Source organism: Molothrus ater, chromosome 27 (assembly GCF_012460135.2).
Source record: "Molothrus ater isolate BHLD 08-10-18 breed brown headed cowbird chromosome 27, BPBGC_Mater_1.1, whole genome shotgun sequence".
NCBI classification, from domain to species: Eukaryota; Metazoa; Chordata; class Aves; order Passeriformes; family Icteridae; genus Molothrus; species Molothrus ater.
Window position 1 is genome coordinate 1,601,437 of NC_050504.2, and position 26,951 is coordinate 1,628,387.

At 56.7% G+C, this 26,951-nt stretch overlaps 2 protein-coding genes across 2 annotated transcripts in view; one reads left to right on the forward strand and one right to left on the reverse strand.

Moving 5' to 3' along the window:
- Window positions 1-13,641, forward strand: PLCD3 (phospholipase C delta 3). The gene is made up of 16 exons (XM_036398842.2): window positions 1-153; window positions 2,730-2,891; window positions 4,532-4,760; window positions 4,839-4,968; window positions 5,906-6,131; window positions 6,988-7,189; window positions 7,767-7,911; window positions 8,098-8,250; window positions 8,325-8,474; window positions 8,708-8,743; window positions 9,332-9,491; window positions 10,268-10,384; window positions 10,468-10,616; window positions 11,549-11,684; window positions 12,828-12,977; window positions 13,058-13,641. The coding sequence occupies exons 1-16, from the start codon at window positions 51-53 to the stop codon at window positions 13,144-13,146; spliced, it is 2,337 nt and encodes a 778-aa protein (XP_036254735.1). The 5' UTR covers window positions 1-50; the 3' UTR covers window positions 13,147-13,641.
- Window positions 13,607-26,951, reverse strand: part of NMT1 (N-myristoyltransferase 1) — a 22,908-nt gene continuing 9,563 nt past the window's right edge. The window contains exons 4-12 of the mRNA XM_036398843.1: window positions 23,975-24,093; window positions 22,880-22,971; window positions 22,173-22,289; window positions 21,332-21,502; window positions 20,315-20,423; window positions 19,154-19,324; window positions 17,975-18,142; window positions 16,716-16,853; window positions 13,607-14,951 (exon numbers count right to left, since the gene is read on the reverse strand). Coding sequence (XP_036254736.1) covers window positions 14,931-14,951; window positions 16,716-16,853; window positions 17,975-18,142; window positions 19,154-19,324; window positions 20,315-20,423; window positions 21,332-21,502; window positions 22,173-22,289; window positions 22,880-22,971; window positions 23,975-24,093 — 1,106 coding nt within the window. The 3' untranslated portion in view covers window positions 13,607-14,930. The remainder of the gene's footprint in view (window positions 14,952-16,715; window positions 16,854-17,974; window positions 18,143-19,153; window positions 19,325-20,314; window positions 20,424-21,331; window positions 21,503-22,172; window positions 22,290-22,879; window positions 22,972-23,974; window positions 24,094-26,951) is intronic.

The window sequence follows — 26,951 nt, forward strand, 5'->3', positions numbered from 1 at the left end:
CGAAACACCCGGGGTACCGGGGGTACCGGGGGTACCGGGGGTCCCGGGCCATGATCTGCGGCAGGAGGGCGCGTCCCGCCGCCGAGCAGCTCCGAGCCCCGTCCGAAGGTGCCGGGGGCTCCCGCCGGCCCGGGAGAGCCCTGAAGAAAATGGGTGAGTTCGGGGGGAACCGGGGAGAAACCGAGAAACCCCGGCAGGGCTGGGCCAGGGGGGTCCGGGAGGGGTGCCCGAAATGGGGGGACAGGAATATTCCTTGGGACGGGAACAGGCCCCAGGGCAGGGGGGTCCCCATGGCTGGGATGGGTCCCCCACAGCAGGCAGGGGTCCCCAAGGCCACCCCAAAATATCTGTGCATCACCCCGGCCTTTGGGGGACAGCAGGATCAGGGTTTGGCCGCATCACAGGTGACAGGAGCCCCCTTGCTCGGGGCATTTGTTGTCCCCAAGGCTCGAGTGCCACTCCCCAACACCGTGCCTCAGTTTCCCCGCCCCAGGGGCGCTGCCCTGGCACAGGGGGCACACGGGGCTCAGCAGCCCAGCAGGGCAGGGGGTGCCCGGCAGGGTCAGGGCGGGTCCTGGGAGGAAGCAGCAGGAAGGGGCAGGTCCGGCCCTGTGCCCCCAGCCCTGGACACGGGGCCGAGTGCCTGGAGCTGCTGCAGCTCCGTGTGTCCGTGTGTCCGTGTGTCCGTGTGTCCCTGTGTCTCTGTGTCTGTGTGTCCGTGTGTTCATGTGGCTGTGTCCATGTGTCTGTGTGTCTGTGTGTCTGTGTGTCCGTGTGTCCGTGTGTTCGTGTGGCTGTGTGTCCGTGTGTCCGTGTGTCCGTGTGTCCGTGTGTCTGTGTGTCCGTGTGTCCATGTGTCTGTGTGTCCATGTGTCCGTGTGGCTGTGTGTCCATGTGTCCGTGTGTCTGTGTGTCCCTGTGGCTGTGTTGTCCTCCCACCCATCTGTCCCTGCACCTCTATATCCACACATCCACGTGTCCATGTGTCCATCTGTCCTTGTTCCTCTATACCCACATATCCACATGTCCATCTGTCCCTGCACCTCAGTATCCACACATCCATGTGTCCATCTGTCCCTGCCTCCCAGCACCTGTGTGTCCATGCCTCCCCTGGGCTGTGTCTGGGAGCACCCACCTCTATGTCCATGCATGTCCGTGTGTCTGTCTGTCCATCCCAATGCTCTTGCCCCCATGTGCCCGCATGTCCGTGTGTCCTGCAGCAGTGCATCCATGCTGGTCCATGCATCCCTGCATCCTGTCAGTGCATCCCTGTGTCCCCTGTGTCTGTGTGACTGAGGAGCTGTGTCCATGCACCCACATGTGCCTGCATCCCTGCATCCATGCACCTGTGCATGCACCCACCCACCTGAATGTCCGTCTGTTTGTCTGTCCTTCCATCAGCAGATCCATGGATCCACACATCCCTGCATCTCTGTATCCATCATCCGTGTGTCCTGGTGTCTGTGCATCCACACACCTGTGCCCACAAAACTGACATTCCCTGTGCCCACAGAACTGACATTCCCTGTGCCCATGGATCTGACATTCCATGTGCCCATCCCTGTATCCATATGCCCATCCCTGTGCCCATGCACCTGTATCCATGTGTCCCTACATCCCTGTGCCCATGGATATCTGACATTCCATGTGCCCACAGATCTGACATTCCTGTGCCCATGGACCTGTATCCATGTGTCCATCCCTATATCCTCATGCCCATCCCTATATCCTCATGCCCATCCCTGTATCCATGTGTCCATCCCTGTATCCATGTGTCCCTACATCCCTGCAGCCCCATGTTTGTGTCCCCATGTCCCCTCACCTGCCCTCTGTCCTGCACCTTGGGCAGGATGTGACGGTGCAGGAGATGCTGGCAGCTGGTGGCTGCACCCCCGAGGCCATGGTGGCTCAGAATGTCCCCAAGCCCCCAAACCACCCTTTCCCAGCCCAGGAGTGGAATCTCCATCCAGAGCAGGACGTGGTCATTGGAGATCTTAGGAATGGCTGCCAAAACAATAAAGGGAGGAAATAACCATTCTGTGAACAGATGGAAAAATCCTGGCTGAGGCGTGGGCCTGCCAGTCCCCTGAGGCCACCCTGTCATTGTTCCCAGCCTGAGCTCTGCTGCTGGCACCATCCTGGCACTCTCCATGCAGGATCTGGGCAGCTTTGCTGGGATTTAGCAGCTGGGCTGTGTCACTGCTGTGCCCTGTGCCCCCTGAACAGCCACACTGTGCTCCAAAGAGGGCCAGGGCAGTGGCTTTTCCTGTCTGTCCTCTCCTGCCTGTCCTGTCTCATTCCCATTCCCATTCCCATTCCCATTCCTATCCCATCCCAACCTGTTTGTTCCACCCCATCTACTCTGTCCCATCCCATCTGCCTCATCTTGTCCCATCCCACCCTGTCCCATCCAGTCCAGTCTGCTCCACCCCCTCCTGTCCAGTCCTATTTGTCCCATCTTGTCCCATCTGCATTGTCACATTGTGTCATTCACGTCCCACCCCATCAGCCTCTCCTGTCCATCTCACCCTGTCCTGTGCCATCCCATCCCATGGATCCCATCCTATCCCATCCCATCCCATCCCATAGATCCCATCCCATCCCTCCTGTCCCATTTGTCCCATGCCATCCCACAGGATACAGATGTGCACCCAGATGTGCATCAATCCTGCCCAGCCCATGCCCCCAGTGCCCCTCGTGCCCCCGGTAGCCCAGGGCTGTCCCCGCAGGGCTGACGGAGGATGAGGACGTCCAGCGGATGCTCCAGGGGTCGCTGCTGTGGAAGGTGAAGGCCCGGGGGGGCTCCAGGGCGCGGCTGTTCCGCCTGCAGGAGGACGGGGTCACCGTGAGCTTCGAGGGACGGTTCCGGCGCGCCCGCGCCCCCCGGAGCTGTGAGTGCTGCCCCTGTCCCACCCCAGAGCTGTGAGTGCTGCCCCTGTCCCACCCCAGAGCTGTGAGTGCTGCCCCTGCCCCATCCCAGAGCTGTGAGTGCTGCCCTTGTCCCACCCTGGAGCTGTGAGTGCTGCCCCTGTCCCACCCCAGAGCTGTGAGTGCTGCCCCTGCCCCATCCCAGAGCTGTGAGTGCTGCCCCTGTCCCACCCCAGAGCTGTGAGTGCTGCCCCTGTCCCATCCCAGAGCTGTGAGTGCTGCCCCTGTCCCACCCCGGGGCTGTGAGTGCTGCCCCTGTCCCACCCCGGGGCTGTGAGTGCTGCCCCTGTCCCACCCCAGAGCTGTGAGTGCTGCCCCTGTCCCACCCCAGAGCTGTGAGTGCTGCCCTTGTCCCACCCCAGAGCTGTGAGTGCTGCCCCTGTCCCACCCCGGGGCTGTGAGTGCTGCCCCTGCCCCATCCCAGAGCTGTGAGTGCTGCCCCTGTCCCCTGGGGCTTGGGGACACCAGACACAGCCTGGGCTGTCAGCAGCTGCAGGGAACAGGAGCCGGGCACTGCCCCAGACACACCCCTGGACCCCACCAAGGACCTGACCCTTACCCAGACCCCACCTGGGACCCCGATCCCAATCCAGGACCTCATCCACAGCCTTGGGTCTGGACTCCCACACAGAATCCAGATGTGGACATGTCTGTGTGAGACCCAGACCCCAACCCAGGACCCCCACGTGGAATCCAGACCCTACCCCGGGACCCAGATCCATTCCCAGCATCCAGAGCCCCACCTGGATGCTGACCACAGCCCAGTTCCCAGATCCCCACCCAAGACCTGGATCCCCACTCAGAACCCAGACCCCCCCTGAGTTCCAGGACCCAGATCCCAGCCCAGGACCCAAATCCCGCAGTGAGAACCAGGGGATTGCCAATCCTGGGGCATGGAACTCCACAATCCAGACCCCAATTGTGCCCCAGATGCCCCCTGTGCCCCAGATCCCTGCCTGGGTCCCCACCTGTGACCTGGACCCAGAACTCTGACATCCCCCCTCACTCAGACCCCAGCTGAGCATCCAGACCCCAAACCTGCACCCCAGCCTGGGGTCCAGACCCTCAGCTGAGCTGAACCCAACCCAGAATGTGGACCCCCACCCAATACCTGACCTCCAGCACCCTTTACTCAGTGGCTCCCAGAGCCTTCCAGCCCTTCCCAATGCCTCCCAGTACATGGAGCTGGGAGAGCCCCCACTATTCCCCATCCCCGGCCAGACTCTGTCCCCATCCCCGCTGTCACCCGTCCCTTCCCACCCTCAGCCGGGATGGGTGCCTGGAGCACGGCGGCTCCGTCCCCTCCCTGGCAGCGTCCCCGTCCCCATCCCCGCGGGGACAGCGGCTCCTGTCGCGCCTGGGATTAGCGGGATAAGCCCGGCAGCGGCACCGAGCGGAGCCCAGCCCCGTCCCGGGGGCTGTCTGTCCGTCCCGGGGGGTGTCTGTCCGTCCCGCGGGCTGTCTGTCCGTCCCGCGGGCTGTCTGTCCGTCCCGGGGGGTGTCTGTCTGTCCCGGGGGGTGTCTGTCCGTCACCAGAACGAGGTGTCCTGCAGGGATGCTGGCGGGTGGGTGACCGGCCCACGCTGCCCCGCTGTCCCCGCAGTCTCGGTGGCGCTGATCGAGGCGGTGCGCGAGGGTCGCCGCTCCGAGGGGCTGCGCAAGCACGGAGCCGCCTTCCCCGAGCGCCACTGCTTCAGCCTGGCCTTCAAGGGCCGCCGCAAGAACCTGGACCTGGCCGCCCGAGGCGAGGAGGACGCCCGGCACTGGGTGCAGGGGCTCGGCAAGCTGATGGGGAGGCTGCAGGCCATGAGCCAGATGGAGAAGCTCGACCAGTATCCTTCGAGGAGGGGTTGGGGACAGGGTGGGGACGGCTGTGGGTGACACCCAGAGGTTTCCTTAGCCCGGTGCAGTTGGATCCACGGGGTCTTGCAGCGAGCAGACAGGAACAAGGACAACAAGATGTCCTTCAGGGAGGTGAAGAGCATGCTGAGGATGCTCAACATTGACATGGATGATGTCTACGCCTCCAAGCTCTTCAAGGTACCTGAGCTGCACCAGCAGTGGCTCCTTCTCTGCCTTGCCCAGCACAGAGAGCTGACAAACCCCTCACACCAAAGCCACCAAGGGTTGGGTCCCACCAGGAGCACGTGGTGGAGAGGGGTGAGGTGGTCTGAGCTGTCCCAGCCACTGCTCTGTGTCCCCAAGGTGGGACATTTCTCCCCTATGGAGAGCTGCTCCTCTGGGCATCTCCCACAGATGGACACGTGGATGTGTGGGTATAGAGGTGCAGGGACAGACGGACACATGGGTGTGTGGATATAGAGGAACAAGGACAGATGGACACATGGGTGTGTGGGTATAGAGGTGCAGGGACAGACGGACACATGGGTGTGTGGATATAGAGGTGCAGGGACAGATGGACATGTGAGTGTGTGGATACACAGGAACAAGGACAGACGGACACATGGGTGTGTGGATATAGAGGAACAAGTACAGTTGGACACGTGGGTGTGTGGATATAGAGGAACAAGGACAGATGGACACGTGGGTGTGTGGATATAGAGGTGCAGGGACAGATGGACACATGGATGTGTGGATATAGAGAAACAAGGACAGACAGACACGTGGGTGTGTGGATATAGAGGAACAAGGACAGATGGACACATGGGTGTGTGGATATAGAGGAACAAGGACATATGGACACGTGGACACATGGGTGTGTGGATATAGAGGTGCAGGGACAGATGGACACATGGATGTGTGGACATAGAGGCACAAGGACAGAAACTGAGGCGCGGAGCTCTGCTCTACTCCATCCCAGAGTTGGGGGTCGGGGGCTCTGGCTGGGGGAACAGAGGGGTCAGGACTCACCCCACTCACCCTGCCCGCTCCAGGGACAGGCAGAACAAGGCGGGGGGTGGCTGTACCCCGTCCCCACGGGCAGGGGACAGTCCCTGAGGCTGGGCTGTGCCATCAGGAGTGCGACCACTCGGGCAACGAGCGGCTGGAGGGCCGGGAGCTGGAGGAGTTCTGCCGGCGGCTGCTGCGGCGCCCCGAGCTCGAGGAGCTCTTTGGGCGCTACTCGGGCGAGGACCGGGTGCTGTCGGCCGAGGAGCTGCAGGATTTCCTGCGGGACCAGGGAGAGGAGAGCAGCCTGCGCCAGGCCCGCGCCATCATCCGCACCCACGAGCTCAACGACAAGGGTGAGGCTGGGGGATCGTGGGCTGGGCACTCATGGATGTAGGGATGGGGCTCTGATTTGGGGTATCACCACCCCAAATGGGTATGGGGTCCTCCAAGGTTTCTATTGCTGTCCTGGTGCCCATTCCCAGTGTCTGCCATCCTACACATGGCCTGGCTGGCACCTGGTGGATGTGACACCATGGGGACAGGGCACGTTCCCTGGGAATGGTGGGGATGGGCAGGTCGTGGACTTCCAGGTCTCATGGGTGGTGTGATGCCAGCTCTGCTATGAATGTGACACTGATGAAGGACTTCTGTCCTCCTCAGGTCCCACCATGGCAGGTGCAGGGTGAACACAGCACCAGGGGACATCATGGTGGGGATGAAGGACCTCCATGTCACAATAGTACCCTTAAGGTAGATGTGGCACTAGGAGGATGGAGGACATCAGATGGAAGATGGGACACAAAGGGGACCTCCCCTGAGTACCACAGTGCCAGGTCTGGGGTGACACGGCACTGGGAGGACAGAGGGCATCAGGGTGGGGACAGGGAACCTCCACAGCTCATAGGTGTCACCATGCCACATCCAGAGTGAATGTGGCACCAGCAGTTTGGGTGACATCAGGATGGAGATGGGACTCTCAAGAGAACTTACACGTCCCCTGGGTGCCACAGTGCCAGGTCAGGGATGAACATGGCACCTTCAAGTGGGGAAAGTCCTCAGGGTGCCACCCTGCCAGCACCATGTGACACCTGCCACCGTGTGACACCTGCCACCGTGTGACACCTGCCACTGTGTGACACCTGCCACCGTGTGACACCTGCCACTGTGTGACACCTGCCACTGTGTGACACCTGCCACCGTGTCCCACAGCCAAGCAGCAGGACCTGATGATGCTGGACGGGTTCATGATGTACCTGCTGTCAGCTGCTGGGGACATCCTCAACCAGGAGCACACAAAGGTGCACCAGGACATGAGCCAGCCCCTGAGCCACTACTTCATCTCCTCGTCCCACAACACCTACCTGACCCGCAACCAGGTCGGAGGCAGCAGCAGCACCGAGGCCTACGTCAGGTGTGTGTCCCTGGGGAACACAATGGGGACAGACGGACACGTGGGTGTGCAGGGACACATGGACACGTGGGTGTGTGGGTATAGAGGTGCACAGACAGATGGACACATGGACACGTGGATGTGTGGATATAGAGGTGCACAGACAGATGGCCATGTGGACATGTGGGCACATGGATATAGAGGTGCAGGGACAGATGGACACGTGGACGTGTGGATATAAAGGAACAGGGATAGATGGACACATGCATGTGTGGATATAGAGGTGCAGGGACAGATGGGTGGGAGGACACACAGCCACAGGGACACACAGCCACAAGGACACACAGCCACAAGGACACATGGACACAGGGACACTCAGCCACAAGGACACACAGCCACAGGGACACACAGCCACAGGGACACACGGACACGGGGACACATGGACACAGCCACAGGGACACACGGACACGGGGACACACGGACACAGGGACACACAGACACGGGGACACAGCCACAGGGACACACGGACACGGGGACGCACAGCAGCTCCCGTGGCTCCGGGGGCACAGGGGCTGACCCGGTGCCGGTGTCGGGGCAGGGCTCTGCGGGCCGGGTGCCGCTGTGTGGAGCTGGACTGCTGGGAGGGCCCGGACGGGGAACCTGTCGTGTACCACGGGCACACCCTCACCTCCAAAATCCTCTTCCGTGACGTCATCGAGAGCATCCGCGACTCCGCCTTCGAGGTGAGACCGGGCGGGAGCCCCGGGGGTGCCCGGTGTCCGGTGCCTGGTGTGGAGTGCGGATTGTGGGGTGCCCGGTGCTGAGTGTGGAGTGTGGGGTGCCCAGTGCTGAGTGTGGATTGTGGGGTGCCCGGTGCCGAGTGTGGGGTGCCCGGTGCCCGCTGCTGAGGGCACCCTCCCCATGCCCAGAAATCGCCCTACCCCGTCATCCTGTCCCTGGAGAACCACTGCGGGCTGGAGCAGCAGGCCACCATGGCCCGGCACATGAAGGCCATCCTTGGGGACAGGCTGCTGACACAGCCCCTGCAGGGGCAGGACCCCCACGACCTCCCCTCACCAGAGGTAAGGCCACCCGTGTGCCACCACGGCGTCCCCATGTCCCCTCCGAGCCCTGAGCTCGCACCTGCCCTCTGCAGCAGCTGAAGGAAAAGATCCTGGTGAAGGGCAAGAAGCTGCCAGAGCTGTGGCAGGAGCCACGGGGTGTCACCTCCCTTCTGGACCCCGAGGAGGAAGAAGAGGAAGAGGAGGAAGACGAGGAGAAGATGCAGGAGAGAAGCCCCCGGCGAGTAAGAGATTTCCCCAGGGATGTGGTTTTGGGGGACCTGGTGGTCCTGATGGATCAGAGCATCCTGGTGGTGCCAGGGGACCACAACATCCTGGTAGTTTTGGGGGACCATGGCATCCTGGTGGTCCTGATGGATCAGAGCATCCTGGTGGTGCCAGGGCATGCTGGGGCTGTCCCAGCTGAGCGCTGCCTGCTCTGCCATGCCCTCTGCAGCCCTGCTCTCTCCTCTTTCAGTCACTGCAGTCGCTGCAGGAGATCAAACCTCTGCAGGTGGGTGATGTGGAGCTGGGGGGGCTGACAGGGTGGGTGCTGTGGGGGCAGTGAGTGGCTGCCAGAGGGGACAGAGCTTGGGGACCGCTCAGATGTGCCTCCCTCTTCCTGTTTCTGGGGTTTCCAACACTTTGATTTCTTTGTCACCTCAAGTTCTCCATTGTGTTGGGCCTCCATCACATCCAGGGTGACCTGTTGGGGTCAGCACCACCTTGGGGTCTCTGTCACCTCAAGTATTCCACCCTCTCGGGGTGCCCATCACCTCAGGGTCTCCAGCACTTTGGGGTCACCACCTCAAGTATCCCATCCTCTTGGGGTCTCCAGCACTTTGGGGTCTCCCTCATCTTGGGGTCTGTAACATCTTGGGCTGTCCATTCCCTTGGGTTCTCCATGACTGCAGGTTCTCAACCTCCTTGGGTTCTCCATCAGCCCCTGGTCCCTCACTCCATTGCCTGGGGTTCTGGGTCTCCACAGCCCTGGGGGTCTCAGCACTCAGCACTAGCAGGGGAGGGGGTCTGTAGCCCCTTGGACTGGCAGATGGCCACCAGGGCCAGCTTGTCCCTGCTGCCACGGTGGCTCCCGCTGCAGGCCAAGGACGCGTCGCAGGTGTCCCCAGAGCTGTCGGCGCTGGTGGTGTACTGCCAGGCTGTCCCCTTCCCTGGGCTGGCCCAGGCCCTGCGCCACCCCCAGCCCTGCCACGTGTCCTCCTTCAGCGAGAGGAAGGCTCGGAAGCTCATCAAGGAGGCAGGTGAGGGTCACCAGATGGGGACAGGGTGGGGACAGGGTGGGTCCCTACTCCTGAGCCACTGGGATGGGCTGAGGATGGGCTCGGTCTCTAGGGTGGCTCCATGAGGGGTCAGGGGCACACCAGCCTCACCCAGGCTGCCCTGGATGGGTGGGACTGGGGTCTGCTGGCAGGGCCTGACTGGGGCCAGAGGCCAGGACTGGGGTCACACGACCAGGATCAAGGTCTGGGATCAGGATTTGGGATGTGGCATCTGGGTCCAGGGCCTGGGGCTGGTATTAAGGTCTGGGTCAGAGTCCAGGGATCAAGGGAGGGGGGGTCTGGGATCAAGGGCTGGGGGTCAGGGTCAGAATCTGAGGTCAGGCAGGGCCTGAGATTAAGATCTGAGTCAGATCTTGGGTGTTCAGGGTCTGGGGTCCAGGGTCAGTGTCTGGAGTCAAGGATTAGGATCTGGGTCAGGGCATAGGCTTGAGGGTTTTGGTTTGGAGTCTGAGGTCCAGGGATCAGGGTCAGGGTCAGGGTTCCATGGTCAAGGTCCAGGGTCAGGGGTCTAAAGTCCAAGTGTGGGGTCAAGATCAGGATCAAGGTCAGAGGTTTGGGGTCAGGGATCCAAGGTCAAGGTTCAGGTTTGGGGTCTGGTTTCAGGGTCATATATCAGGCTCAGGCCCACCCATCTGGGCAGGCTCTGTCCATGTCCTTGGGCCCCTCAGCCTCTGTTGGGGTCCCCCAGCAGCACTGGAGGCTCCAGCAGCCCCCCCCTGAGCCGTGTCCATCCCCAGGCCCAGCCCTGGTCCGCTACAACGCCCGCCAGCTGAGCCGCGTGTACCCGCTGGGGCTCAAGATGAACTCTGCCAACTACAACCCCCAGGAGATGTGGAACGCTGGCTGCCAGCTGGGTGAGACCCCGGGTCCCTCTCACCTGGCACCCACTCCTGGAGGTGTCACCCACCCCTGACAGCCCCTCCTGCTGTCCCCACAGTGGCCCTGAACTTCCAGACGCCGGGCTACGAGATGGACCTGAACGCCGGGCGCTTCCTGCCCAACGGGCGCTGTGGCTACGTCCTGAAACCGCCCTGCCTGCACAGCCCCCCCGGCGAGGGCTCCCGGCGCCTGGCCCTGCACATCAGGGTGAGGACACCCCACCCGCCTGTCCCCAAGGCCAGCTGAGTGCCACCCAGGTCCCTGCGGGGTGACATCCCTGATATTCCAATGGCTGGCCAGGTGCCACCTGCATCTTTTCGCAGGTGACACCAACCCTGTCCCCAAATCTGGCTGGTATCAGCTCTGTCACTTCTCTGAGATGGCATCAGCCACCTCCTTCTTCCCCACCATGTCCCCAGTGCCAGCCAAGGGCCACCCACATCCCTTCTCCTGATGACCCAGCCACATGTCACTCATATTCCTTCTGTGTGGTACCAACCACCTCCCTCCATCCCCTTCTGGCGACACCACCTTGTCCCCAGCCATGTGCCACCCATGTCTCTTCTCCTGGATGGCACCAGCCATCTCCCCCCTCCTCATCCCATCCCCACTCCTGACTGTGCCACCCATGACACATCTCCTGGGTGACACCACCCCTGTCCCCAAATCCAGCTGGTGTCAGCCATGTCCCTTCTCTGAGATGGCATCAGCCACCATGTCCCCAGTGCCAGCCAAGGGCCACCCACATCCCTCCTCCTGAGGACCCAGCCACAGGTCACTCATGTCCCTTCTCCTGTGTGGTACCAACAATGTCCCTCCTCTTCACCCCATCCCCACTCCTGGCTGGGTGCCATCTGCTCCCTTCTGGGGACACCACCTTGTCCCCAGCCATGTGTCACCTTCTCCTGGATGGCACCAGCCATCTCCCCCCTCCTCATCCCATCCCCACTCCTGACTGTGCCACCCATGACACATCTCCTGGGTGACACCACCCCTGTCCCCAAATCCAGCTGCTGCCAACCACTGGGTGGCATCAGCCACCTCCCTCCTTTCACCGTGTCCCCAGCCCCAGCCAAGTGCCACTCAGGTCCCTTCTGGGGACACCCACATGTCCCCTGTGCCCTGGTCCCTGTGCCCAGGTGATCACAGCCCAGCAGCTGCCCAAGCTCAACAGGGACAAGGGCAGCTCCATCGTGGATCCCTTCGTGCGCGTGGAGATCCACGGGGTCCCGGCCGACTGTGCCAAGCAACAAACCCACCACAAGCTCAACAATGGTGAGTGCTGCCACCTGGGCACCCTGGGGACACCCCTGGGCACCCTGGGGACACCCCAGCCCCCAGGGACATCCAGTCACAACCCCATTACTGCCCCAATCCCAGAAATGCCCAAGGACAAGCCAGGGTCTCTTGGAGCACCCTGATCCCTGCAGACACCCCATGGAACCTGATCTCCAGGGGGGCTCCAGGGACACCTCAGGGCACCCTGATCCAGGGACACCTTGATACCAGGGGCACCCTAATCCCCATGAGGGACATGGGTACCCACAGCCCAGCACTCACTGCCAGTTGAACCAGTGCCCAGCACACCCCAGTGCCCAGCACATCCCAATGCCCAGCACACCCCAGTGCCCAGCATATCCCAGTGCCCAGCAAATCCCAGTGCCCAGCACATCCCAGTCCCCTCCCCAGCACAGCCAGATCCACACCAGTGGCAGGGTTCATCATGTCCCAGTTCTCCCAGTGCTGCTCCCTCATGGTACCCAGTACACCCAGCCCAAGCCCAGTGTGATCCTCATTCCCCCCAGTATGACCCCATTACCCCAGTACACCCCACTACAGCCCCAGTATGACCCCCTTTTCCCCAGTACACCCAGCCCAAGACCAGTATGACCCCATTACCCCAGTATACCCCACCATGGCCCCAGTGTTACCCCCATTCTCCCAGTATGGTCCAGCCCAGCTCCAGCATAATCTCCATTCCCCCAGTACATCCCATCAGATTCCCAGTATGACCCCATCCCTCCAGTCTGCTCCACCACAGTCACTGTACAACCCCCCTTCTCCCAGTATAACCCAGTCCAGCACCAGTTTGGCCCCATTTTCCCCAGTATACCCCATCAGGGCTCCAGTATGACCCCCATTTCCCCAGTATACCCCAGCCCCAGTATGACACCTTTTTCCCCAGTACACCCCCAGTATCACCCCCCATTCTCCCAGTACAGCCCCAGTATGACCCCCATTGCCCCAGTCCAGCCCCAGTATGACCCCCATTGCCCCAGCCCAGCCCATTGTAGCCCCAGCATCACCCCCATCCCCACACCCCCCAGTGCAGCGCGGCAGCTCAGCCGGGGCAGGGGCAGTGCCCGGGGGTCCTGCCTGTCCCCGGTGGCCCCACCCAGCCCCCTGCCGGTGCCTCAGGTTTCAACCCGCGCTGGGAGGAGACGCTGCGGTTCCAGGTGCGGGTGCCCGAGCTGGCCCTGGTGCGCTTCGTGGTGGAGGATTACGACAGCACCTCCTGCAATGACTTCGTGGGGCAGTTCACGCTGCCCCTGCCCAGCATGCGCCAAGGTGGGGGCAGGTGCCACCCCGCTGCCCCCCGGGCATGGGGACAGCGCCTGGCACGGGCTGAGCCCCCTGTGTGTCCCCAGGGTACCGCCACATCCACCTGCTCTCCAAGGACGGCGCCTCCCTGGCCCCTGCCACGCTCTTCGTGCACGTTCGAGCCAAGAGCCTGTGAGGGTGCACGGCAGGGACAGCCTGGTGTCCCCGAGGTGCCCATGAGGGACATTGTGGGGACAACAGGCTCCTCCCTGCGTGGGGACAGCCCGAGGACACTGCTCACCTGTCTGTGGAGGACCCAGAGGGGTGGGGGCTCCCCTACCCAGTGCCACCCACTGGTGTCCCAGTCCTGTCCTTGAGGGGACAGAGATGCTGTGACAACCAGGATTGGGCCAACAGCCCAGCACAGCCACACAGGGGTGACATGGGTGACAGCAACCAGCAAATCTCACCAGTCTTGGCCACGCTTGGGGTGCAAGGATGGGCCACCCCAGCCCCTCTCTTGGGGTGCAAGGATGGTGCCATCATCACCCTGGAGTCCCTGAGGGGACCCTGCCAGCACACACTCCATTGTGCCCAGGTGGGCACACGTTGCCAAGCTCTGGCACCAGTGACAGGCACAGATTTACAGCCTGGGATCAAGCCAGTGGAATAAAGGTTTTATTTTAACAGAGCCTGTCCCAGTGTCCCTGTCACCCTCCGGGGCCCATCGTGGCTGGATCAGGGCTGAGCCCACCCCCAAACCAGCAGTGCCCTGGGGAGCAGCCCTCAAACCTGCCATGGGGACAAGGGGAGGGTCCCCCACCCACACCCAGGACAGCAGGGACACAGCGGGGGACACAGAGGTACTTGCATAGGTGACACAGGACCCCGAGCAGGGCGATGTGATGGCACTGCCAGGGGGGATGTGATGGGCTCCTGGTCCCCTCTGAGGCCCCACAGGTCCAGGCTGGGGCGGGCACAGGCTCTCAGGGTCCGTGGTGCCACGGGGTGTGACAGGGACACGCCAGCACAGGGAGGTGTGACAGTGCATAGACGGGGTCTTGGCCTTGGTGTGCAGCTTTGGAAACCTTTGGCTGGGCGGGCAGGAGCATCTCGGAGCTCTGGGCTCGGGACATGGCAGGAGGATGTCCTGGCACTCCTGGATGGCATGGAGGGTTGCCATGACAACGTTTCCTTTCTCTCAGAGGATCCCACAGCACGAGGTGACACCGGGAGCTGGTGCTGGAGGCACCGGGGAGGATGATGCCAATGGAGTATCCAGATTTCCATGCTTCCAGAGAAAAGCAGCTGAGCAGAGAGGCTGTGGCAGTGGCAGTGGAGCATCCCCAGTGGGGAGGCTGAGGGGAAGGAGCCCCAGGAGCCTGAGCAGAGCAGGGTGTGCCTGGAGCTGAACCCCTCTGGATCTTCGGGCACTGCTGTCCAGCAGGAAGGGTTGGAGTCTCTGTGGCTGGGCAGGAGGTGGGACAAGGCATCTCTTGCACAAATAGCCCTTGGAAAGGAATCTCCCCCTGTTAAACAGAGTCAGGAGCAAACCTGGGGCAAAGAGCCTGAAGCACCCTCGGGGCAGGCAGGAGGGTTTTGACCAGCAGCCACCATCAGCATCAACCTCAGCTGTCCCCACGGAGAAAAGTCCCAGTCCAGCAGCCCAGTGGTGACCTTCAGCAGCCGAATGTAACTCATGGCAGTTGGGAACAGGAAAGATTTAAAATATATATAATATATACTTTTATTATTCACCCGTTAAATCCATTATATGCCAATCATGATCTAGTTTCAGCAGTTACATTCCCTTGATCATGTCTTTAGGAGGATGCAGTTAAATCAAACAAGGAGGTGGCTGGCAGCAGCAGGGGGGCTCTGGTGCCCCTCTCTCCCGGCGTGGCTCCGGCTTTGGCAGAAAGGATGAGGGCAGCACCTCCTCAGGCCCGGCTCCTCCACGCTCTCCTGGCAAGGGCTCCCTTACTGCAGCACCAATCCAACCTGGAAATAGGGATCAGGACAGAGATTGGGCTCATCAGGACAGAAACTGGGCTCAGGAGGTGCCCTCTGCTCTGTGCCCAGCTCGGTGCTGTCTGTGTTGGTTTCTGTCGCAGACATCTTTTATGGAAAATCCTTTCCTTAGGATTTTTCCTCCTGAGAAGCTGAGAGGCCTCAGGAACAAAATGTAACCAATGGTTATCTGCTGCTGTGGAATGCAACAGGTGCATCTGGGATTGGGCTCATGTGGTTGTTTCTAATTAATGGCCAATCACAGTCAGCTGGCTCAGACAGAGAGCTGAGCCACAAACCTTTGTTACCATTCTCTCCTTTTCTATTCTTAGCCAGCCTTCTGATGAAATCCTTTCTTTTAGTACAGTTTTAATGTAATATATATCATAAAATAATAAATCAAGCCTTCTGAATCATGGAGTCAGATCCTCATCTCTTCCCTCATCCTCAGACCCCTGTGAATGCTGTCACAGGTTTCCCCACTGGTTGTGGGGTATTTGAGAGCAGCAAAGCCCTGGGTTTGTGGCTGAGAGGGCACACAGGCCCTGCCCAGCTCTGATCTGGGGAGGTGACCAATGTTTGGGGTGTGACAAGCCCCATCAGGTTATGAGGCAGCCTCGATTCATGAGCCAAGGGTGTTTCTCAGCTCATGATGAGCAGAGGGATGGAACATCCCTGCTGGGAGGTGGGGTTGTTCAGCCTGGAGAAGGCTGCAGGGAGGCCTCAGAGCCTCTGCCAGTGCCAAAAGGGCCACAGGAGGGACTTTGGACAAGGACCTGGAGTGACAGGACAAGGGGAATGGCTTCCCACTGCCAGAGGGCAGGGTTAGATGGGATATTGGGAAGAAATTCCTCCCTGTGAGGGTGGGCAGGCCCTGGCACAGGGTGCCCAGAGCAGCTGGGGCTGCCCCTGGATCCCTGGAAGTGTCCAAGGCCAGGTGGGACACCTCCAGGGAACCTCCTGGGACTTCCTAGCAGGCAAGTGAGGCTGGTTTAGGGCACAGAGCTTGTGCCCAGGGACAGACCTGGCCTCACACCAGAGAACCCAAAGCCCTGTGACTGCCATCAAGGCATTAATTAGCTGTGATGTAGCTGGACAGATTCTGGTCTGCAAGGTGCCTGTGGACTGGAGAGGGGCTGAATCACATCTCTGGTGTGGAGGGACAGCAGCAACCAGGGGCTGCCTCAGAATGGCCCAGGGCAGGCAGGTGGGGACCCAGCACAGCTCTGGGAGCAGTGGGGAACAGGCTGCTGGCCCTGGGGACAAAGGACATCCTGGGATCCTGTGGCTCAGCTCCTTTGTCACAGATCCTGCTCCAGCCTGCCTGCTCTCTCCAGAGGGGTGGCTGCTCCTCCCAGCCCACCAGGACACAGTGACACCCATGAGGGATCACAGGTGACTGTCACAACCCCCAGTGTCACATCTGTCACCCTGCAGCCCTCTGCTGTCTCCTCTGTGCTTGGCTTCCTTCCTTAGAGGGAAAGAATTGGTGTGAAGGACTGAACCTGCACTAGCCCAGGAATAAAATTGGCTTTGGAGGACTGAACCTGCACTAGTCCAGGAATAAAATTGGCTTTGGAAGATGAATGTGGAGGGGTTTTCCCCAGGGACACACTCTGCAGGCACAGATGACAGAGGGATCCACCCTCACTGTGTGTGACACTGCAAGGACACCAGCTGGGCTGGAAAGCTGAGGTGACAGCAAACTCCTGTCCCCAGGGCTGTGGGGACAAGACCCCTCCTCACAGCACTGACCTTCTCTGGTGCCATGCTGGGACACTTCCAATTGTACAGGTAATACTGCAGGTTCCCATCCCCGATCCCAAACTTCAGCTTCTCCAGGAAGGTTTTGTTTTCCATGAGATCCAGTGCATTGAAGACGTCAAATCCTTTCTGCACAGGGAGACATGAGGCCATCAGTTCCTGCTTTTGTGCTGGGCAGCTCCTCCCACCTGTGAGCAGCCTGGCCCCCTTTCCTGACTGGTTTTGAATCCCAGAAAAATGGAAGAGCTCAGCTTTGGTGTTCTCACCCTCAATCCAGCTACTACAGACTGGTTGCTGTAGGACATGAGCAACCACCACAAGCTGGAAGGTTCAAGGTACCCCAGCATCCCTCTCCTGGGTGGCAGATCCTTTTGGATTTGGAGTTTTATAGTGCTGGGATCAAGCCCTTCCCACAAACCCAAGGGTGGCCAGCCTGCAGTGAGTTTCCTGTGAGTTACTGTGAGCTGCCCAGTGTCCCATGGTGCCAGCCCATCTCTGCATCCCTCACCTGTGGGAAAAATGGACTTGTAGAGGATTCTCAAAGCCTGACAGAAGGCTCACATAGCAGAACCCATGAAGGGTAATTTGAGATTATTGGCTTTAAGGCATTTACAGCATGGTGTGACAAAAGCTGATAGGCCAAGAAACACTTATAGTTTATTGTAATTAGGAAATAGTTGGCTTCTGATTGTGATGGCGTGAATTATAATGCCTTGGTGTTCTCACCCTCAATCCAACCACCACAGACTGTTTGCTGTAGGACATCAGCAACCACCACAAGCTGGAAGGTTCAAGGTACCCCAGCATCCCTCTCCTGGGTGGCAGATCCTTTTGGATTTGGGGTTTTATAGTGCTGGGATCAAGCCCTTCCCACAAACCCAAGGGTGGCCAGCCTGCAGTGAGTTTCCTGTGAGCTGCCCAGTGTCCCATGGTGCCAGCCCATCTCTGCATCCCTCACCTCTGTGAAAAATGGATTTGTAGAGAATTCTCAAAGCCTGAAAGAAGGCTTTGAGGGTAATTTGAGATGATTGGCTTTAAGGCATTTACAGCATGATGTGACAAAAGCTGATAGGCCAAAATACACTTAAAATGTAATTAGGAAATAGTTGGCTTCTAATTGCAATAGCGTGAATTCTAACATCTGTATTGTCTCACCCTCCACAAGAGACTGAAAATGGAATGAAAGCTTTTTAAAACACTCCTCAGCTGCCCCATCTGTGGCTCGGGGAAGGGCTCAGTGCAGCACTCACCGACTTGGCGAGGATGAGCGCGTCGCTCATGAGGTCGATGAGAGGCGTCTTGGTGTGGACGTTGTAGAAGGAATAAGCAGCTTTCAGGCTCTTGTGAGTTGGGTGGTTCATGATGGTGGAGGGCAGGGTGTAAAAGCTCAGGAAGTCTGTCACCTCTCCTGGGGCACTCTGGAAGGCAGAAGTGACATCATGACTGTCACTGTCACATTTTCTGAAAAATCCTCTTTGCCCAGGATTCTTCTCCTGGGAAGCTGAGAAGCCTCAGGGAAAAAGGAAAACAATATTATCTCATTTGCTTCTCCTGGGTTTTGCTCACGTGGGAATGTGTTGGGAGATTGTTTATCCAACAAGTGGTTGTTTGATTGGTTTCATGTGAATTGTTTTGATTTAATGACCAATCACCATCAGCTGTGTTGGGACTCTGGCGAGAGTCACAGGTTTTTTCATTATTATCTTGTTAAGCCTTTTCTCTATTCTTTAGTAAAGTTTTAGTATAGCATAATATGATATAATATGATATGATATAATATATATCATATTATAATGTAACATAGCATCATATAATATAGCATCATATAATATAATATATAATATAGCGTAATGTAATGTAATATATGATATAGCATAATATGATATATGATATTATGTGATATAATATATGTTATATCATATTATAACATAACACATTATAATATAGCATCATATAATATGATATATAATATAGCATAATATAATATATGATATAGCATGATATGATATGATATGATATAATTTATATGTGATATATGATATTATATAGTATAGTATGATATAGTATAGTATGAGATGATATAGTATGAGATTATATGATAAGATATTATGTAATGTAATGTAATGTAATGTAATAATAAATTAGCCTTCTAAGAACATGGAGTCAGATTCATAATTTCCTCCCTGCCACAGAGGATCCTGAAAATACCACTCATGACATGTCAGGCTGGGATAAAGCCTGGCCAGAGCCTTAGAGGGGCTCCCAGTTGGAGTGGTGGCTGCAAGGAGACTCCTGGCTCAGGATGGAGGCACCATCTCCAGCAAATTCCCATCCTGGAGGGCCAAGGAGCTGCTCCCTGATGGCTCCCACAGCTCCAGGAGAGGCCAAAGCCCAGGAGAACACCCCTCCCATGCTGCTGCTGCCCTCACCTCTACCACAAAGGTGTCGATGATGTTCTCCTGAGGTACAAACCAGTGCTCCACCTCCTCTCTGCTCATCACAGGTGTCAGGTGGAACTGCTTCAGGTACTCAGTCAAGAGCTTGTGCACAGCAGGGATGTCCTTGTGCTCCATGGGCCGCAGGCCAGGAGTCTTGGGAGTCTGCACAAAGTGGGACAAGATGTTTTGTTGCTTGCACAGTGGTTTTCATCACCCAAGGGCTCTCCAATGAGCAGCACAGAGACACTCTGTGCTTAGATCAGCCCATTTCCAGCCCCCCAGCCCTGTGTGCCCAGCAAAGGATGGATGAGATCTGCTGTGACACCGATGGCAAAGATCACAGAAAGCACAGCACATCCCAAAGCCCCAGGTGCCAGGTCAGGTCCCAGTGGAAGTGCTCCTACCCACTAACAACACAAACTCTGCTTCCCTGCAGCTTCCTGTTCCCACTCACAGCAGGCACAGGCTGGGAGATGTGTCCCAGGCTCCACAAGATGTTATTCCCAGTTGGCCTCAATTACTAATTTAGGGTTGGGATGGCTCAGCAAGCCCAGATCTGCTCTGGGGCTGAGTTTCTGTGCAAAAACCAGTAGCTCCAGCCCAGCAACTGCTGTCTGTGTGGCTGTGGGAGGCAGGAGCTGAGAGCTGCCCAGCATGAAAGCAGCACTTCCCACCCCAAAGGGGTGACAGAAAGGAGCCAACAAGGTCAGGGAAGGTGGTGGCAATTTTAATGCAGTTTGCTTCTTTCTCTTCCATCTCCAGCTGGGGAACTTCCCCAGCAGGACAACTGCAGTGCCAGAAGTGATCAGTGTGACTGAAGAATGAGGGACTAACTCGATGCAAGGTCACACTGAGGCTGTGTTTGGACAGATGAAGGCTGTCACATCTGCCTGCTTGTTTTACCAGAATGACAGGCTGTGACTCACCAGCAAACAAAAGCTCACAGGCTCCTCTAACTGCAAGAATTTGCCCTTAAAATGCAGGTACCCAGGCAAAAATACATAAAGATTAAATAAAGCACAACTGCTTGACAGAGCCATTTACTACATGGAACAAACCCTGGGTTTCCAGGCAGAGGACTTGACCTCGACCTCCTTTGTGTGTTTTGCCCAGGAAGGAGCAAGCCCTGAGCCCTGGCTGGCTGGCACCCACCTCGGGCAGGCGGTACAGCTTCGTGGTGCGTTGCATAGTCATGTTCCTGCTCAGGTGGGAGAACTTGACCTCGATGAGTTTCCGAGGGTTCAGGGAGCGGTGCCAATACCTGCAGACACAAACAGGCAGTGGGACACTCGTCCTGGGGCAGCGGGGTGGCTGCAGGGGCAAGTGAGAACATCAGGCCAGCAGCTCCCCACAGAGAGCAACACAGTTCTTGTGGGAGTGTCAGGGGGTAGGATGGACAGAGATGAGAGATCTCTGCAGCCAGGGCTGGAACTTGGGGTTTATTGCAAAGGGCCTGGGTGCAGGGCCCTGCTGGGAGCTGCCAGGCACAACTCAGAGCAGGGCTGAGAGAAGAGAGGGGGAGAGAGGATGAGAGGGTGAGAGAGTAAAAGGGGTAAGAGAGTAAAAGGGGTAAGAGCTAAGAGAGCAAAGTTCCCGTTAGAATACAATAAATCTTCTCTGTTGAATATTCTAATTCTCACTCACCAATCTAGTACAACACACAAATCCTACAGCATTTCCATACAGCCTATAAGAATCATTACATTACCATCCTGTGTTACATTTTAAACCCTAAAAACTCCTCTTTGGCCCCTTCTGCCAAGCTGGCAGGGTCTGCTATGACCCTTGGGCCTGTCTGCAAGCAGAGGGTGTTGTTCCATCAAAAGGGGATCACCTTCAGTGGCCACACCATTGTTTTCCAGTTGTTCAGTAACTGAGGGATCTCAAAGCTTGCTTTCATTTCAGTCTCACTTATAGTTTCTATATTCTCAAAATCTTTTGCCAGGCAATCATATTTATAAGGCTTTCCTGTTTCATCTTCCTCAACAGTTCTGATATGATTCTGCTGCCAAAGCCTCCTCTCCTGTGTTACATGAGCAGCTTTAGCAAAGCCACTGCCCTTAATGCTGGGAGGAGAAACCTGGACTGGGATTACACTCCCCTGTCCTGGGGAATCCCACAGAGGGAAGATCTGCAGACAGAAACCTGGGGAGAGCCACAGACACTCACCTGCAAGTCCCCACAGGCTTTGGCAGCACCACTCCTGCAGTGTAAACAGCCTGGAAGATTCCCTCTAGATGCACCCTCCTGGTGATCTCACGGATCAGAACCGGAGCCACCCGTTTGGAGCGCAGCTTTTTGTGCACACACAGGAAGTTTATCTCCACCATCTTCTTCTCTCTTGGGGAAGAAACAATGCAGAGCATGAGGCTTGACTGTCCTGACCTGGGAGGGTCAGACCAACGCCCTGGGCAATCTACTTCCAAACCCCTTCAAGGGAATGAGGAACCAACACCTCAGGGAAGGGGCAGGGGCTGCTTTTGGAGAACCCACCCTTAATCTGTGTCAGGGGAGGGTCAGGTTGCATATTAGGGAAAGGTTCTTGCCCCAGAGGGTGGCTGGGCACTGCCCAGGGAATGGTCACAGCCCCAGGCTGCCAGAGCTGCTGGAGAGTTTGGACAATGCTCTCAGGAACAGGGTGGATTGTTGGGCTGCCCTGTGCAGGGCTAGGAGCTGGACTGGATGATCCTTGGAGATCCCTTCCAGCTTAGGATACTCTATGATTCTACATCTCCATCTAACCCTGGATGATTTATGTAAGGCAGAGCCCTAAGTTAACCCACCTCGTTGAGGAAAACAGCCTTCACAATGGTTAACTACAAGATATTCCTGCCCAGAACCCCCCTGCCAACCCTTAAATATCCCCCACCCTCCCCTCCAAGCAGCAAAACACCTCCAAAGCTGCAGGGTGCAGGTCTGGCTGTGTGCTGGGGAAGACAATGCAGCCAGAGCCCCTGAGCACTCCCAGAGCCCCAGCAAGGGGCAGGATGAGAAATGCAGCAGCACTCACGTGTCATAGATGTGGATGGTGGCTGGAATGGCGCTGATAAATCCCACCAGCTTCTTGCTGGACACCACTCGGACCCCACAGTGCCACTGGGGCAGCCAGCCTGGAGGACGCAGTGCCCTGGGGAGGGGACACACCTCAGGACACACCCAAGGTCCCTGGTGTACCTGCTCCTGCCTCCCACCCTGCCCTGGGACACCCTGAGTCCTGCTGGCCAGCAAGAGGATGAGAGAGTGACAGGGATGTGACAGGGACTGTTGGGATCCAGGGCAATTCCTGCACCCCACAGCCAGTCCTCACTAGGGACACAAGAGGAAATCTGTTCCTGGATTTAGGAACACCCTGAGGAAACAGCAGCTCTGCTGCAACTGGACTCCAAGGGGAACTGCTGGCAGCTGCCTTCATCCCACAGCTCCAGGGCACTGAGGAGTCCCTCAGCTACTGGGATTTTCACAAACACTTGAGGGATCAAACCAAAGAGGAGAAAAATCCACTTTTAAGCTCCCACATCTCCAAGGAGCCAGAAGCAGGCGGGGCTGGGTGACAGCCCCTCTCACCGTGTCCCTGGGACACCGTACACAGTGACAGATGGGGAAGGGACACTTCAGGAAGAAGGGAGATGGCATAAGCAAAGGCAGCTGCAGCTCTGTCACAGGGATCAGGCTTGTCAGCACCCCACACCCCTGCTCTGCAGTGCTGCTGCCACTCACCACAGCAGGAACTCGGGCGAGTAATCGAAGCGGAACATGTTGTCATCATCCTCCACGTAGTTCTCGTTGAGCAGAGTGTACAGCTCCTTCAGCTGCAGCAGAGAACACTCAGGTTAAGGAGTTTACTCAGCCATCAGCTGCCCCCAGACAGGACCCTGAGCACTGAACGTGTGGCCACAGCACTGGGGCACCATGTGCAGCCATGGCCCTGCTGCGGGGTGCTGGAGCGGTGCCACACAGAGCAGGGGAGCAGCAGGACACAGAATTTTGGTCCATGCAGTTATTAGGGTCGATAGCTTTAGGGCTTAGATTGTGTTTAGGGTGAGGAAAACGGTTGCAGTTTTTAGAATGTATAGGTAGAAGTTGAGGAGGGTGAGTTTAGGGTTGTAGATGATAATGATTGCTATTCAGCCTAGGTGGGAGATGGGAGAAAAGGCTAGGATTTTTCAGATTTGTGTTTGGTTGAGTCCTATTCATCCTCCCAGGGCTGCTGAGAGGATAGCCAGGATAGTTAGGAGTGTAGGGTTTAATGAGGGTGAGGTTATGTAGAGTAGTGTGACTGGAGGGAGTTTTATGACAGTGGATAGGAGGAGGCCGGTGGTGAGGTAAGCCCTGTGTCACCTCCCAGGGAGGTGGGACATGCTCTAAAAGGGGCCCTCACAGGAGAACTCCAGGCTTCAGGCATCCTTACATCCCCTTGGAAAAACCAGGCCAAGCTGCCCAGTGTAGGAGGGAACTGCAGAGGGGAGAGTCAGACCCATCCAAGCCCAAGGTGTGACAGAGCCCCAGAGTCACCTCCTGTGCTGAAGGACCCTTTCTATCCCAAAACCATCTCCAACAGCTCAAGCATTGAACTGTCACCCAAAACACTCCAAAACGAATGTGCTGAGCTGCCTGGGATTGTGGGGAAGGATCAGGCACCACGTGTGGAGCTGTGCTGAGCTGCCTGACCCACCCAAGCCCAAGATGTGACAGAGCCACAGAGTCACCTGCTGTGCTGGGGATTTCCATCCCCAAAAGCATCTCCAACAGCCCAAGCATTGAGCTGCCACCCAAGACACTCCAGAATGGATGTGCTGAGCTGCCTGTACTCACCACACCTCTATCCCCCAGGTCCAGGGCATCCCAGGTGAAGCCCTGGGGCAGGGTGTAGGGCTCCTGGCGGATGTTGTCCTTGTCTGGCTCCACTGGGCCGTGGGTGTTCACCACTTCTCCTGTAAGACACAGCAGGGAGCATGAAGAAGTTTGAAATTGGGGTCTCCCTCGAGTTTCTGTGGTTGAGATGACCCCTGAGGGATTAGAAAGTCTCTTTTTCCCAGCCCTGTGACCAAAGAAGAAGTTGAGATTCATCAGTTCTGCTTTTCAAGGTTGTTTATTTTCTCTCATCTATTTCATTCTTTCTCTGACCTGCTGAGATCTGTCCAGCAGTTGGGGTTGTGGCACAGTGACAGCCCTTGGGGTGGTGTTAATTTTCATATTAAAAACTACATGTATTTTATTTACAATAATTTTCCAATACCAATCACCTATGTTAGACAGTCTGTCTCTACTCTAAACCAATCCAGAAGTGTCACCATCACAGCAGAAGATGGAGGACAAGAAGAAGGAGAAGAAGGACAGGACACTCCCAGATTCCTCCATCTTGCTTCTTGAACCCCCATTCTAAAACCCCAAAATTCCACATTTTCACCCTGTGATAAATTCACTCTCATTCTACTCAAACTCTTGTGGCTTGTAAATCTTCACACAAAGCTGGTAATTTTTTCCATGGGTTAAAATCAAAGGCACAGGTGTCTGTGACTCCATGCCAAGGTCTCTGAGCCTCCTGCCAGGGTTTTGAACCACCCAGGGCAGCCAGAGCAATGTCCTGGATCCCAACAGGTCTCCTCAAGCCAGGTCTCATCAGCTCTTGGAGATCTATTTCACACCCAAGATAGCTCAGCTACCTTAGAAAACATAAAATCAGCAGCATGGCTTCTGTGGTAGTGTTGGAAACAAAAAGGTTTTAATAAAAGGCAAAATAACAAAACTCTTTACAGAGAAAACCTGAGCCACCTGCTAGAGGTTCTTGCTCCTGCTAAAACACCTCACTAAAGCAATTTAGTTCCTTTGTTTTCTTCTTTCTCTAGTGAATTGCTCAGGCTGGACTTTTTGGCTCCTTTTCAATTGGCCATCCTTAATTTTGAGGTGAAGTCCCCAAGGTCCTATGAGATCTCTTTTTCACTCACTGAGGAAAGAAACTTCTGAGCTTTTTTCCTTTTTAAGGAGACAAAAGACAGTTTTGTCACTCTGTCAACATGGGCCACACTCCTACAGGAGTTCTCTGCTGTGTGAGGCCTCCACAACACCTCAATCTCACCTCTCCCACCCCTGCAGTGGCAGACAGGGATTGTCACTTCACCCACCCACTTTGGGATGTGACAATGGGCAGGCAATCAAAACTTCCAGGGCAAGGCTGGAGCCCATTGGGTGAGCAAACACAGCCACAGCTGCATCCTCCAGCTCCACACTGGTGGTGCCTGATCCTTCCCCATCCCCACCATCCCAGCCTGGGCCAGCACTTCCCTGGGAGCCCCTGCATGGGACAGTGATCTCCTGTCAGTTCTGGCCACTGCCACTTGGCAAGTGTCAGGGTTTCCTGCCCACTGTGCCTAGAGAAGTGAGCAACACAACTTTTGTTGTAAAACCACTGACTCCTAAAGGCCCTGATTCAGCCAGGAGGTGTCAGCTCGAGCTCTGGCTGTCTCAGGGATGTCAGTCCAGCAGCATCATTTCAGTGCTGTCAAGAAAAGCGAGTTGTGCTAATTAGGAATTCCCTTAAAAAGGCTTTGAAAAGGTTTCCAAGCAATGGGGAGGTGATGAAAGCCCAGAGCAAGAACTTCCCCCATCACACCCACCCCAGGCAGCTTCCAGAAACACTCACCCCTGGCTACCCTCTCTGTTCTGAGCAGGTGCTGAACTGTTTGGAGATCTGGCCCCAAAAATCCCAGCCCTAAATAGCCCCATGCCCACGTGTCAGAGCACTGCAGGAGCACTGGGACACTGTGAGTGGCCAGGGCACAGCCACCAGCCTGGTGTTGGGAGTAACGAGCTGCTGTGTGCCCCCCACACCCCAGGAGACACTTTCCACCCTTTCCCCAGGGTTTTCCCAAGCAGAAATTATGTTTTCCAAGCCCAGGATCCTTGGAAAAAAGGGCAAATGCAAGACTTTGCTGTCTCACATGACCATGTCCCATCTCACTGGGATTTTCCCAACTTAAAGCCAAGATTGGTGCTCCCAGGAAAATTTTTGAGACCCAAAAAAGCCTCAAAAAAGTGGTGTGGACAACATGGAATGGGAATCAAACACTGCACCTGCAGCAAAGGGGATACAAACTCATTGTCACAGACATCTTTTATGGAAAATCCTTTCCTTAGGATTTTTCCTCCTGAGAAGCTGAGAGGCCTCAGGAACAAAATGTAACCAATGGTTATCTGCTGCTGTGGAATGCACCAGGTGCATCTGGGATTGGGCTCATGTGGTTGTTTCTAATTAATGGCCAATCACAGTCAGCTGGCTTGGACTCTCTGTCCCAGACACAAGCTTTTGTTATCATTCCTTCTTTTTCTATTCTTAGCCAGCCTTCTGATGAAATCCTTTCTTCTATTCTTTTAGTATAGTTTTAATGTAATATATATCATAAAATAATAAATCAGCCTTGTGAAACATGGAGTCAGATCCTCATCTCTTCCCTCATCCTCAGACCCCTGTGAACACGGTCACAACTCATGAAGGGAAATCCTGAACAGCAGCAAATCTGAAGCCATGACAAGTTTTAGATAAATCTAGAAAATTGTGGGCTTGGACTCATTCTGTAGTTCCCCTGAGCTCTGGGGGATGCAGATGAGGAGAGACTGAAGCAAAGCTATCCCAGGCACCCCAATCAGCCTGGGAATGAGCCTTCCAGACAGGCAGCTCTCCTGCAGGTCTGCTCTGAGAGCTCCTGCCATGCTTTCAGTGGCAGATCACTGCCACAGGCTGTCAGGAGCAAGGCCCAGAGCTGGGAAGCACCACTGGGATATTTACAGGGGA

Excerpts from the sequence above, each read along its gene's own strand:
- PLCD3 (XM_036398842.2), top strand. The coding sequence starts at position 51 with ATGATCTGCGGCAGGAGGGCGCGTCCCGCCGCCGAGCAGCTCCGAGCC. Across the intron at positions 4,969-5,905 it reads ACGCCTCCAAGCTCTTCAAG|GAGTGCGACCACTCGGGCAA; the intron begins GTACCTGAGCTG and ends CTGTGCCATCAG. Across the intron at positions 8,251-8,324 it reads ACGACCTCCCCTCACCAGAG|CAGCTGAAGGAAAAGATCCT; the intron begins GTAAGGCCACCC and ends TGCCCTCTGCAG.